This window comes from Anser cygnoides, chromosome 1, assembly GCF_040182565.1.
Source record: "Anser cygnoides isolate HZ-2024a breed goose chromosome 1, Taihu_goose_T2T_genome, whole genome shotgun sequence".
Classification (NCBI taxonomy): Eukaryota; Metazoa; Chordata; class Aves; order Anseriformes; family Anatidae; genus Anser; species Anser cygnoides.
Window position 1 is genome coordinate 121,751,267 of NC_089873.1, and position 13,037 is coordinate 121,764,303.

At 44.9% G+C, this 13,037-nt stretch overlaps 1 protein-coding gene across 1 annotated transcript; it reads right to left on the reverse strand.

Annotated features, from left to right (window-relative positions):
* Positions 1–895: 895 nt before the first annotated feature.
* On the reverse strand, positions 896–6,006 carry LOC136786670 (uncharacterized). Its single transcript, XM_066980335.1, has 2 exons — positions 5,646–6,006; positions 896–2,644 (listed from the first exon to the last, which is right to left on the reverse strand). The coding sequence occupies exons 1-2, from the start codon at positions 5,805–5,807 to the stop codon at positions 2,006–2,008; spliced, it is 801 nt and encodes a 266-aa protein (XP_066836436.1). The 5' UTR covers positions 5,808–6,006; the 3' UTR covers positions 896–2,005.
* Between the last annotated feature and the right edge of the window lie 7,031 nt (positions 6,007–13,037).

A 13,037-nucleotide genomic window follows, 5' to 3' on the forward strand; every position in this document is an offset into this window, starting at 1 on the left:
GGTCGCCCCTGAGCCTCCTCTTCTCCAGGCTGAACAACCCCAGCTCCCTCAGCCGCTCCTCGTAAGACTTGTTCTCCAGACCCCTCACCAGCTTCGTTGCCCTTCTCTGGACTCTCTCGAGCACCTCCATGCCCTTCTTGTAGCGAGGGGCCCAAAACTGAACACAGTACTCGAGGTGCAGCCTCACCAGAGCCGAGTACAGGGGGACAATCACCTCCCTAGACCTGCTGGCCACACTGCTTCTTATACAAGCCAGGATGCTGTTGGCCTTCTTGGCCACCTGAGCACACTGCTGGCTCATATTCAGCCGACTGTCAACCAGCACTCCCAGGTCCTTCTCGGCCAGGCAGCTTTCCAGCCACTCATCTCCCAGCCTGTAGCGCTGCTTGGGGTTGTTACGCCCCAGGTGCAGGACCCGGCACTTGGCCTTGTTGAACTTCATGCAGTTGACCTCAGCCCATCGGTCCAGCCTATCCAGATCCTCCTGCAGAGCCTTCCTGCCCTCGAGCGGATCGACACACGCACCTAACTTGGTGTCATCTGCAAACTTACTGAGGGTGCACTCGATCCCCTCATCCAGGTCATCGATAAAGATATTAAAGAGGACTGGCCCCAGCACTGAGCCCTGGGGGACTCCACTAGTAACCGGCCTCCAACTGGATTTGGCTCCATTCACCACAACTCTTTGGGCCCGGCCATCCAGCCAGTTTTTAATCCAACAAAGCGTACGCCAGTCCAAGCCACAAGCAGCCAGTTTCTTGAGGAGAATGTTGTGGGAAACAGTGTCAAAAGCCTTACTGAAGTCAAGGTAGATCACATCCACAGCCTTCCCCTCATCCACCAAGCGTGTCACTTGGTCATAGAAGGAGATCAGGTTCGTCAAGCAGGACCTGCCTTTCATAAACCCATGCTGACTGGGCCTGATCGCCTGCCTGCCCTGCAAGTGCCGCGTGATGACACTCAAGATAATCTGCTCCATGAGCTTCCCTGTCACTGAGGTCAAACTGACAGGCCTATAGTTCCCCGGGTCTACCCTCCGGTCCTTCTTGTAGATGGGCGTCACATTTGCTAGCCGCCATTCGACTGGGACCTCCCCTGATAGCCAGGACTGCCGATAAATGATGGAAAGCGGCTTGGCCAGCTCCTCTGCCAGTTCGCTCAGTACCCTCGGGTGGATCCCATCCGGCCCCATCGACTTGCGTACATCCAAGTGTCGTAGCAGGTCGCCAACCATTTCCTCATGGATAGCGAGGGCCACATCCTGCTCCCCATCCCCTTCCACCAGCTCAGGGTACTGAGTATCCAGAGAACAACTGGTCTTGCCGCTAAAGACTGAGGCAAAGAAGGCATTGAGCACCTCAGCCTTTTCCTCATCTTTTGTAACTAAGTTTCCCCCCACATCCAGTAAAGGATGGAGATTCTCCTTAGTCCTCGTTTTTGTGTTGATGTATTTGTAAAACGTTTTTTGTTATCTTTAACGGCAGTAGCCAGATTGAGCTCCAGATGAGCTTTGGCCTTTCTAATTTTGTCCCTGCACAGCCTCGCAACATCCTTATAGTCCTCTTGAGTAGCCCGCCCTCTTTTCCAAAGATTATAAACCCTCCTTTTTCTCCTAATCTCGAGCCACAACTCTCTGCTCAGCCAGGCCGGTCTAGTTCCGCGTCGGCTCGTCTTTGGGCACGTGGGGACAGACCGCTCCTGAGCCATTAAGATTTCCTTCTTGAGGAGTGCCCAGCCTTCCTGGACTCCTTTGCCCTTCAGAACCTCCTCCCAAGGGACTCTGCCAACCAGTGTCCTGAACAGCTCAAAGTCGGCCCTCCGGAAGTCCAAGACAGCGGTTTTACTGGTCCCCTTCCTGATTTGCCAAGAATAGAGAACTGAACCATTTTGTGGTCACTCTGCCCGAGACAGCTCCCGACCACCACATCTCCCACCAGTCCGTCACTGTTTGTGAACAGAAGGTCTAGCGGGGCACCTCCCCTGGTAGGCTCTCTAACCAGCTGCGTCAGGAAGCTATCTTCCACGCTCTCCAGAAACCTCTTAGACTGCTTTCTCTGGGCTGTGTTGTGCTTCCAGGATATGTCTGGGAAGTTGAAGTCCCCCACGAGAACAAGCGCTGACGATTTCGCAGCTTCTGCCAGCTGCCTGTAGAACTCCTCATCCGTCTCCTCATCCTGGTTCGGTGGTCTATAACAGACCCCCACCAGGGTGCTTGCCTTGTTGGCCTTCCCTCTGATCCTAACCCACAGAGACTCAACCTTATCAGTCCCAGCCTCAAGTTCCTCAACATCAAAACACTCTCTAACAGAGAGAGCCACACCAACACTCCTTCTGTGCTGCCTGTCCCTTCTGAAGAGCCTATAGCCAGACATTGCAGCACTCCAGTCATGAGAGTGGTCCCACCACGTTTCCGTGATGGCAACCAAGTCATAGCCTTCCTGCTGCATGATGGCTTCCAGCTCCTATTGAACTTGAACTTTTGACCTCCATACCCAAGCAGGGGGATATCAACTACATCTTCTTCTATTAAAAGAAGTAGTCTGTCTTTGAGATCTTCCTCACTCTCAGGATAATATTCTACAACAGCTTTGACTTGAAGTCCAGGTGCCACAGGCTTTTCTGGATTTTCCACAATCAGTTTAAACTGCAGTGCAAAAAAACCCCAAATATTTAATCAATTTTTCATTTTTAAGATTGAAAAACATATATATATGGCTCATTTTTCAGAGTAACACAGATTGATTTAAAGAATGAAGAAATTCCTCTTCCTATTTATTTATATTGACCTTTTTCCTTTTTCCTTTTTACAGTAAAACAGAAAGGCAGAAAGAATACTAAATCAACGCTTTAATGTAATTTGATGAGTTGACAAAATACTGTTTGTAATCCTTTCAAGAGAGCTCTAGCTTTTGCTGTTGTTGCCATAAACCCTCTGAAGCACCATAAGATAAGGTCAGATACTACTTCATACAGAATCCTTTCAGTATCTGAGAAAGCAAGAAGGATTAAATCTCAGTCCAAAACAGCCTAAGAATAGTCTGTAGACCTGACCTACACTCAGCTGAATTCAAATGAAAGTATCACTATACATTGAAAAAATCTTCCTGAAGGGCCCATGGCCCATGCACCTCTAATTCTTTGGGTGGAGGGGGAGGGAGGCTGAAGCATGAAAGGAAAAGAACAGAAGCAGCTGATGCAAAGTACTTTTCTCCTCCCTCAAAAAAAAAAAAAAAAAAAAAAAAGTAGTCTGGATTTGTTGCTCTCTGTATGCATCTGATAATATGCAGCACCACCACATCTTTCCTTGAGCAGAGGACACACGAGCAACCTACGAGCATGTAGAAAGAATCCCACAGCTACCACGTTCCTAAGAAAGCTTCGTAGCAAGATCAAGAGATTCTCCGATGCCTCGGTATCCTTACAACTCACGTCACTCTATGCATAACAGGCTTCTGCTGTGTATGTCCAGTTTAATAAATGTTTATTTCTGAAACAGTCATCCCAGTATTCTTGAAGTCTTCTGTACTATCTTTACTTGGAATATGTAAAGGCAATTTACAACTTGTTGATTCCTTTAAAATTTCCCTAGCAGTATAAATACTCAACTAAAGGAAATGTGTTATGTAATATGCATCAAGATTATGGGGCTGATTTTGAAATGGCAGCCAGTAATCATGCTTTGATTTTGAAGTGTGCAAAGACTTCTCTAAAATGAATTAACAGCCGTGCATATTCATTCTGTATAAGGGAAAATTAATATTTTGGAATAACAATTTTTTAATGAAACCTACAGAAAACTGCTCTGTGAGCTGAATTCCTTGAAATGCATTTTTCAGCTGTGCACTGTGGCAGCTCAGCTAATTTTCAGTTCTCACACTCTACAAATGGAACGCTTCAGAAAACTTACCACCGAGTCACCCATTTCAGAGCCACCTACTCACAGAGAGCAGCACCAGGTCTGGGAATGAAAGAGCAGCACAACAGAAGCTCCTGGAACTACACACCTAAAGTGGAGTCTTGTCCCCTAGCTCTCACATTGGGCATCTCATGCACACTGGCATGAAAATATTCAGACTAAGTCAGGAGATATTTTTTTTTTTTTTTGCTCACAGTCACCATCCTCATAAATTATGATCAAGTAACCTTTTCTCTTCTAAAACTGACTGCGCCCTTCCACTTCTGAAGCACGTGAGGAATTGACAAGGCTGATGAAAACTAACAAAACCGAGAATAAGCACAGCCCTACCAAATGAAGCACTCTCAACAGCTCCCAACTCATCCCAAAATGCTTCACTGACAGTGTCATAAAAATTAGGCTGTCACATCACGTACTTTCCAAAATTTAGGAAGGGATAAAATGCATGTCGTCTTCACAACTCTTCCCCTTATAAACAAAGGCTGATTATAGGGAGAGTGAAAGTATCCAAGGTATCTGAATCGTCTCACAGTTACATTGATGACTAACTTGGAAAGTGCTGCCTCATGGCTCTAGTTGCTATGATCGCAAAGCAACATCTGCTTCTGTTCAACCCCCAATGCCAGCCCAACACTTTGGTCCTAATTCTGAGGTAATTAGCAGATAAAAAAGGTAGTTGGATGAAGGACCAATATAAAGCTACTAACCACAGCTGGGTTTTACAGAGCCCACACAGGTTGCCTCCCAAGAGCTAACCTGGTTAGAAGTGGAAAGATTGAAAAAGGCTGGCATTGCAATTTCCAGAACTAATCAGGCGAATACAGAATCATGCCATCACGAGAAAAAAATAAAATAAAAATCCCTTTTCAGAGAAAGCCTTCCACGAGCAAGCACTGCGAACGGACTGCTCTCAGGAAACTTAGAAGAGTACAATACAGAAATATCAAGCTACCATCAGTACTATGGAAGTCCTGGCAGAAACAATTGCAAAAGCTGTGACCTGCAGCTGATCTGGAACACCTCACAGATTTGGTGTTCACACCACAGCAAGACGGCCCATTTCTGCAGCGCCCTCCTCAAAACAACAAGGAAAACACCTGCTGCTTGCAGGGTTACGTTTCCGGAAAGTGCAAAGCCAGGCAGCAAAGTCAAGTGGGAGCTGTTACCATGCAGAACTTGATACACTATGACACATGAGAAAGCTAAATCACTTCTGTTGGAGGGATGGCTTTAACAAACAAGTTAGCCCGCGAATTGCTCACGGTCCCCGGAAAACACTGAACGGGGGAGGCTCGAGTCCGTTTCACTCCGACTTTCGGGCTTCAGCTGAGCAGCCCCACGGGAAGCCCTGCCCGAGGTCGCTTCCCAGGCGTTACCAGAACGACACCCAGCCTTCCTCACGAGGAGCAACAGGTGAACCAGGACACCGGCTGCCTCCTCCGGATCCGTCACGGGGCGTAACTCAGACAACTTGGGCTCCAGGAGCTGTCTCCTCTCCCTTCCCGTTCGTCCAGTTACCCAGCTACTTTAAACACAGTGACACGCTTTCATGGGGGGGTTGAACCCGAGGAGCGCAAGGGGCCCCGGGCGGGTCCCCCCGAGGCTCTCCCCCCACCCAGCCGCGCCGGCGGAGCCGCAGAGGCACCGCGCCGACGGCTGGCCGGCGACAGCCCGGGGCTGCGAGGCGGGCGGCCCCCCGCGGCCGCTCCGCTCCCCTCCCGCCCCTCACCTGGGGCCGGCGCGGCGGCAGCAGCCGGAGGCGGCAGCTCCCGGCGCGCAGGTTGCGGACGCTGAGCGCGGCGCGGTAGCGGCGCCCCGGCAGCGCGGCCCCGAAGCGCAGCAGGGCCGGGGCGATGCGCACCCCCAGCACGTCCCGCCGCCCGCCCGGCATGGCGGCCGCCGCCGCTGCCTGGAGACGGTCGTTAAGCGGCGGACGCGGAGCGCTGGTCGGTGCAGGGCGCGCGGTGAGGCCGGCGCGAAGCCAGCGCTTGGGCAGGCAGCGGCCCGTGCGGCTCTTGGCTTCGACGCGGCTGAGGAGAGGAGGGGGAGCAGCAGGCACGCAAAACCCCAAACCTCAGTCGTGATTAACGCCAAAGGTTTTGCCTCGGGTTGCATCAACCCCTGAAAGCGCAGGGGGACTCGAGCTATTTCTATTGTAGATGTTAAGTGTGAGATCCTTAAAAATTCAAGTGACAGCTACCCAGCTGTGGATCAGTGAAGAAAGAACGGCAGTACGACATTACAAGGACTTCAAGTAAAATAAAGGAATCTGAAGGGAGTTCTATGGGACGGCTACTTGTAGTGGGTTTACATGACAAGGTTTGGGGGGGGGGTGCGAGGTCACACATAGGGGTGGCTTCTGCGAGAAGAATCCAGAAGGTGCCCCATGTTAGCCATGTTAGCCAGGCCAATAAGCGATATTGTTTGCGCCTCTGGGAGAGCATATTTAAGACAGGGAAAAAACTGCTGGGGAACAGCAGCTGGGGGAGGGAGAGGAGTGAGACCCAGCCCTGCAGCCCCCCAGGTGAGTGCAGCAGGAGGGCAGGAGGTGCTCCAGGCAGGCAGCAGCAGTTCCCCTGCGGCCTGTGCAGGGAGAGGCCCCCGGTGGAGCAGGCTGTCCCCCTGCAGCCCATGGGTCCCACACGGAGCAGATCTCCACGCTGCAGCCCGTGGAGGAGCCCACGTGGAGCAGGTGGATGTGGCCTGGAGGAGGCTGCGGCCCATGGAGAGCCCCCGCAGGAGCAGGCCCCGGGCCGGAGCTGCAGCCCGTGGAGAGGAGCCCACGCAGGAGCAGGGGGTCTGGGGGGAGCTGCCGCCCGCCCGTGGGGGACCCGTGCTGGAGCAGTTTGCTCCTGGGGGATGGATGGAGCCCGTGGTACGGAGCCGTGTGGGAGCAGTGCTGGAAGAGCTGCTGCCTGTGGGCAGCCCCCGCAGGCTCAGTTCGGGAAGGACGGCATCCCGTGGGAGGGACCCCGCGTGGAGCAGGGGCAGAGAGGGACCGTGAGGGAGCGGCGGAGACGAAGTGTTGGGGACAGACCTCGACTCCCATTCCCCCATTCCCCCATTCCCCTGCACTGCTCTTGGGGGGAGGAGGTTGAAAAGGGTGGATGGGGGGAAGGCGGTTTTTTTGTTTGTTTGTTTTTGTTTGTTTGTTTGTTTTTCCTTTGTTTCTCACTTCTCTAACTTGTTAGTAATAGTCAATAAATCATACTGTCTCCCTAGTCTGAGTCTGTTCTGCCTATCACAATAATTGTTGAGCGATCTCCCCGTCCTTATGTCAGTCCTTGAGCCCTTTGCATCGTATTTTCTCCCCTTTCCCCTTTGAGGAGGAGGAATGAGAGAGTGGCTGAGGTGGAACGCGGCTGCCCACTTGAGTAAAACCACCACACTACCTGAGTCTATTTTAGGGTAACATGATTCTATTTAAGTGACAAAAAAAAATAATTAAAAGAGAAGATTACCTTATCAAAGAGTTAAAGTCCCTCTGCCTTTTCACTGGAGAACTGAGAACACTCCTACATAGTTTATCTGATCCTTGAATCAATTCTGGGGCAAAGTCAAGGGACACAGGGTCATATCTAAGAAATATCTGATCTAAATGAAGAGAAGCCTTTGAGATTTTATACAGATATTATTAAGGTACTAAAAAGTCACAAGCTCATTTGTTTATCTTACTTCAGGTTATTTCTCAATTTTTACATTAAAGTAAGATGGAAATGTTCTGTCTTTCTGATCACACTTCCTGATACTTCAAAATAATTAAATTCATGAGGGAAAGACTGGCTAATTCAGGGAAATTGGCAAACATATCACTTGTTATACAGTACTTCACAGACGAGTTGTCATTCACAAACTTTTTTTTTCCATTCTACTGAGAATGGTAGCAACAATTAGTATTATAGCAAAAATATTAGAAAAAATAAATTGGTTATGGTTTTTCATATCACTTGAGCCCTTCCTTGCTGGAGTACAAGAGGACCCTTGGAAGATTCTTGCCTTCTCTGCTCTTTCTGACCTTACTGGGACCTACTTGCCCATCTGCCCTCTAGACAGGTGGCTAGCCTTCATTCTGCTAACTTATCTCCACATGGTGCTGCACGCTAAACCTGACCTGTGAAACAATCCAGTGTAAAAGCACTTATACATGAACCTTTTTTGTTGTTTTTATTTTCACTGGAGGAGGGCTGTCTTTAGGCAAGATAACTTCACAGCTTCAGTTTAGACAGTTGAAACAGCACTGTTGACAGGGTGCTAACAGTGAGTGGGGGCTGGAACAAGCAGCAGTCAGAAATCTTTAAAACCATGTCTATAATAAAAGGATTTGTAGCAAAGAACACTGCCATTACTTCATTGGATTTGGTGTATATATGTACATACAAACTTTTTTTTAATCCATTTAACTGATTTTTAACAGATTTTAATTGTGATTTATCTTGTTTATAGAGGCCAAGTTTGGCATTAAAAGAGTCCTGATCTCATTGAAATAGTTTGGCAGGCTCTCTTCCTCTGCTGCAAGCCATTATATTCAAATGCTTGCTATTCCATCATTATGATATCCTGTTATGGAACAACATTAGATAATGGACTCTGTTCCTTCCCTTCCTCACCTCACACTGTCTTCATATAATTGTATTAGTCACCAAATAGTCAGCACCAAAGAGAAAACTTATATAAAGGAATAGACATACTTTGTTTGATGACAGAATCTTTTATACGTAGTGCAAGGTATGTATATTCTTTCTCCTTTATCACTAGATCATATATCACTAGACAGGGCAACACTGAGTAACTATCTTTCTGCAGAAATTTACACTATTTTACTATTTTATTAACATTAGAAGTATCAGATGATGAATTTTAAAGCTTCACATCAAACATTGAATTGGGTCATAGTTTTCAGAATAAAAAGTATAATCTTATAAATCACCACACCTGAACTTCTGAGCCATTTCCAATTTTATAAGCCAGACCTTCCAGACCTGAAACCTGTTCGACTCTTTTCTGATCTGATTCTCCTCCTGTGTTCTAGGTAGAAAACCAGAACATCATTAGTTCTTTGCAGCTAATAGACAAGGCTAATTTGTTTGAAATCGCTCCCAGCTTGGTCAGATCTGTCCTAGGGCCACGGCCAGTGTAAAAACAGATGCACAATCAGAAAAACATTGTGAGTCTGTTCTCCTCTTCTGTGCACATTAGAAAATAGCTAGAACTGAGACTCTGGTCATATATGCCTATGTTCTAAATGCAGGTCAAAGATGCACTTGTGCACCAACCAAATCATCTATTAGATCAGAAGTAGCTCTCACTCAGCTAGGCATGTCTAAAAACACAGACAAATCCCTTCAGAAAGTGTTCAGTGTAGAGGTTAGAAAAAGGGGCAGTTAACGTGATTATAAGGGTGGTCTGTTTGACAGTAATTGAGCAACAAGAAGTCACAGTGATACCTGAGATAATTAAACTAATTGGAACAAACTATCACTCATACACTCATACTTCATTGCTGGAATCTGAATCCAGGGGAACTGTGATTTCAACTGTGAATGCTGACCTATTTATTGTACTTCAGGAGGAATAAATATATTTGGGTTATCCTGAAGTAAAATAGAGCCACTTACTGGTAAAACAAATTAAGTGTGTGTATTTTCATATCAGCTTTTAGGAGTCAGAAACAGATGAAGTCCAAATAATGATGAATAATGAGATATATTCCTTTGCATTTAATCTTGCAAATTGCTGTGCTTAATGGAAAATGAGAATGTTCAAAATGACAGATTTGGGCTCTAATTCTCTCTAAAGGTCTCTTCACTAAACAGAAAATTCTTTGAGAAGCAGAACTAATGAAAATTTTATTGGGTTTTTCTGCTCAATGATACCATCAGTCCTTGCAAAACGTGTAAGAATTGCCGATCTCTGAGACCTCTGTCCTTCTCAGATTGGATCAAAAGGAACACAACCAAAATTATAGAAAAAAGGAAGCAACAGAAGGACTGTCAGTTAGACAAGGCAATCATAAATGTCTGCACTATTTTTTTTTTAAGAGTTAGTAGAAATTGCCAAATGAAAAGCCTGTATCATAAATACGTATAGTCTGCATGATTTGGCAATATGGTTTAAGGCTCAGAGAGCCACACAATGAGCTATTAAAAGTATCTGTAGAGCAGAAACAGTGTATCAGTGTAATCCTTCAATTCAGTTAAATAGCTTCATTAAGAGAGAAGTCATAGCACTATGGTAACATGACAGTAGTGATTTGGGGATCAAGGCTAGTACCTGTACAGTGCTGAGATCAACTTTTTGATCTCATGATATGGCAGCAGTTCTTTTAAAAATTTCATCACTGTACTCTATAACAAAGCATAAACGTGCCCTCTGTTTCCTGCATTCTGATCCAATGGAAATGCTTTCTGCATTTGCTATCTTTTAGTCACAATGTGTGAAAACATCCTTGTTCGTGAAAAATTTAGTAACTCTAAAAGCATCTATATCCATTCACGGATTTCAAGTGTTAGGCAAATATAAAAACTGCTAAACTAAAATCACTGAACAAGACTGAGCAGCAAGATCAAAAAAGATGTTTCTGAGCTGGGCCGGTCATCTCAAATCAAAACAGAATATAGCTATGGAGAAACCGTTGGATAATAGGACAATGAAGATAAGGGATAGTTCTGAAAGTCTCTTGTATAAATCAGAGGCTCCTTAGCAGCTGTCTGTGGCTTTAAAAAACTCCTATAAAAAAAATGAGATTTACCATGTCAAACTAGACAAGAAGCCTTTTCAGGGTGATATCAAGATGTCAACAGCTATTGGCATCAATGAATCAATGCGAAATTTCCACGTGACTAAGACACAATTTCCCAAATTTACTAATCATCAAATTCATACTGCCATGCTTCACTGACATAAAATTGATGTCTATTCTAAGCTTTCGCTATGGTTAGGGAAGAGAGATAAGTACCTCCCGAGGATGATCACCACCACTACTACCACCACCCTTACATAGCTGTTTGAAATAGAATTCCATATATCACATTGATTTTATGCAGGTCTTCTGCTCTCTAGTTACTTCAACACTTTTGAGAAACTCTTTCTTTGGCAGTAATGATAAAATTATTGAAGAGCATGTCAAGATCTTAGTGAATTTATTCTCTTTTGCCTGAAGGCTGAAAATTAATGCCTAACCATTTTGTGGTACAATTCCAGGTATCTTTATTATACATGTATCTTTTACATCTTACATGCAATTTATCCAACTTATGTCCCTAGAATCCAAGTGCTTAGTAAGATAAATTAGATCTGCACTGCGATTGTCTGGAGTGTTGTTCACTCCCTCTTTTCCTTTTTGTTAGGTACTCAGCTTTCTGAGCTGCTTGATGCTTTTATTTCCTTGGCTTCACTTACAGTTGGAAACCATTACCAGACAGATATGTCTATATACTTTAAAAGCAATCAGGTTGTGGTTCAATATAAGCTTCTACAGTTACTCATCGCATTATCAATCCACTTTGCCTGAAAGAAACTAGCCTTAGTCGTCATGAATGTCATCACAGTTTGTTGTTGCATTATACTAGGAGAGCTCATTTGTCTTCATAAGTTACGGGTGAAAGGATGCTACCCAATTTAGCTGGGTCCTCATCCACTAATGCCTTAAAGATCAATAGTGAGGCTTCAGAACTGTATTAAATTGGAATTAGGATAGAACATATCTTGCAAAGTATAGAAGATACGTACTCTGGGGAATTCATGTTACTCAGTTAATGATGCATTGTGTCAACAATGCTTTCTTCTATGAATTTTACACTATTTGGTGTTTTTTTTTTACTTCTTATTTTAGGTTTTCTTCCCATACTAAGAAAAAATGGTGAAACATGGACATTCAGTTGACCTTTAATCTTTCACTCATTATTTATATATATATTTATCCTAATAATTCTTTGTAAGCTTAGTTTCTTGTTTATCCTTTTTTTTTCTTTCCAGTTGAGGGTCTCTCCATACTATTTGTTTTCCCTTTCATAGTCACCCACTGTTTTTAAATGCTGCTGTCTACCTGTAAATCTACCTATAGATATTTGTCTTAATACAGTTTAATATCCTGTTTTGATATGTTGCATAAAGCAATCATTACATTGACGTCTCCTCACTGACATCCATTTCTCTTCTCGACTGGTCATACCAACATAGAGTTTCCACGTATCTTCAGCTCCCCCTTTCAATGTGCAATTCTTTCACCTTATCTACACTTCATTTCACTGTAATGTGGCCTAATTTATCAGCCATAGATATAGCATATTTATCCGTTATGGTAGGATTAGTTATGCTTGTATTTCAGGCTACATATGATAGATATTTTGCACTTTCTAGTGTTTCCTAGCAATAGTGACAAACATTTAATATAACAGGGAAAAAAATGATAGTCTTGCAGTTAAGACCCTCATTGAGACTCAAGAGCTGAAATCATATTCCATTAGGCATCTATACAGTAAGCAACAAAATTGCATCTGTCAGTGCTGTAAGACAACAACAGAAACAAGAAATGTTTCTGAAACCAATGTTTCTGAAATCAAAGCAATTATCCACCAGAAACAGAGGTCAGCAGTATTACAAGTCTTGAAGGCTATTCACACAGAACTAATAATTGGGGGAAATACTGAGAGCCAAATCTCATTTCTTAGGCACCTATTATTTTTTGTTAACTGAAGAGGGTTCCATGTTCCTAAAATTACAGTGTTTGCAACCCTTCTTGTTGCAAAATATCATAAATTAATTCATAGCTGGAACAAGTTCATGTGTGAGCTTCCACTGCTGCAAAAACATCCATCACCCTCTCTGTAACAACTATTACCTTACCAGCTTGCCAAAGGTTCTCTGAAAAGTGGGTGCAAATGAAAGCTAAGCAGCACAGGCTAAATACTGTAAATGTCAGAATAATAGAAAACATCAGAAAGGCATTGCCTGATCATGCGACTGCACATGCATTCTGTAGTTGAAATGACAGTCCCCAGCAGCAAAGAGTGCAGCAATTTTATGGCAGTGCAGCAGGTGGTGCTCCAGCAGCCCCTGTTTCCCAGAGCACACATTGAGGAGCACTCTTTTCCAGCAGTAGCCCTCAGTGTCTAACTTCTCT

What these genes read in the sequence shown, in the direction of transcription:
- LOC136786670 (XM_066980335.1), bottom strand. Translation starts at nt 5,807, where the DNA reads ATGCCGGGCGGGCGGCGGGACGTGCTGGGGGTGCGCATCGCCCCGGCC. An exon ending in TGCCGCCGCGCCGGCCCCAG is followed by an intron (nt 2,645 to 5,645) that starts GTGAGGGGCGGG and finishes TTTGCACTGCAG; the next exon opens with TTTAAACTGATTGTGGAAAA.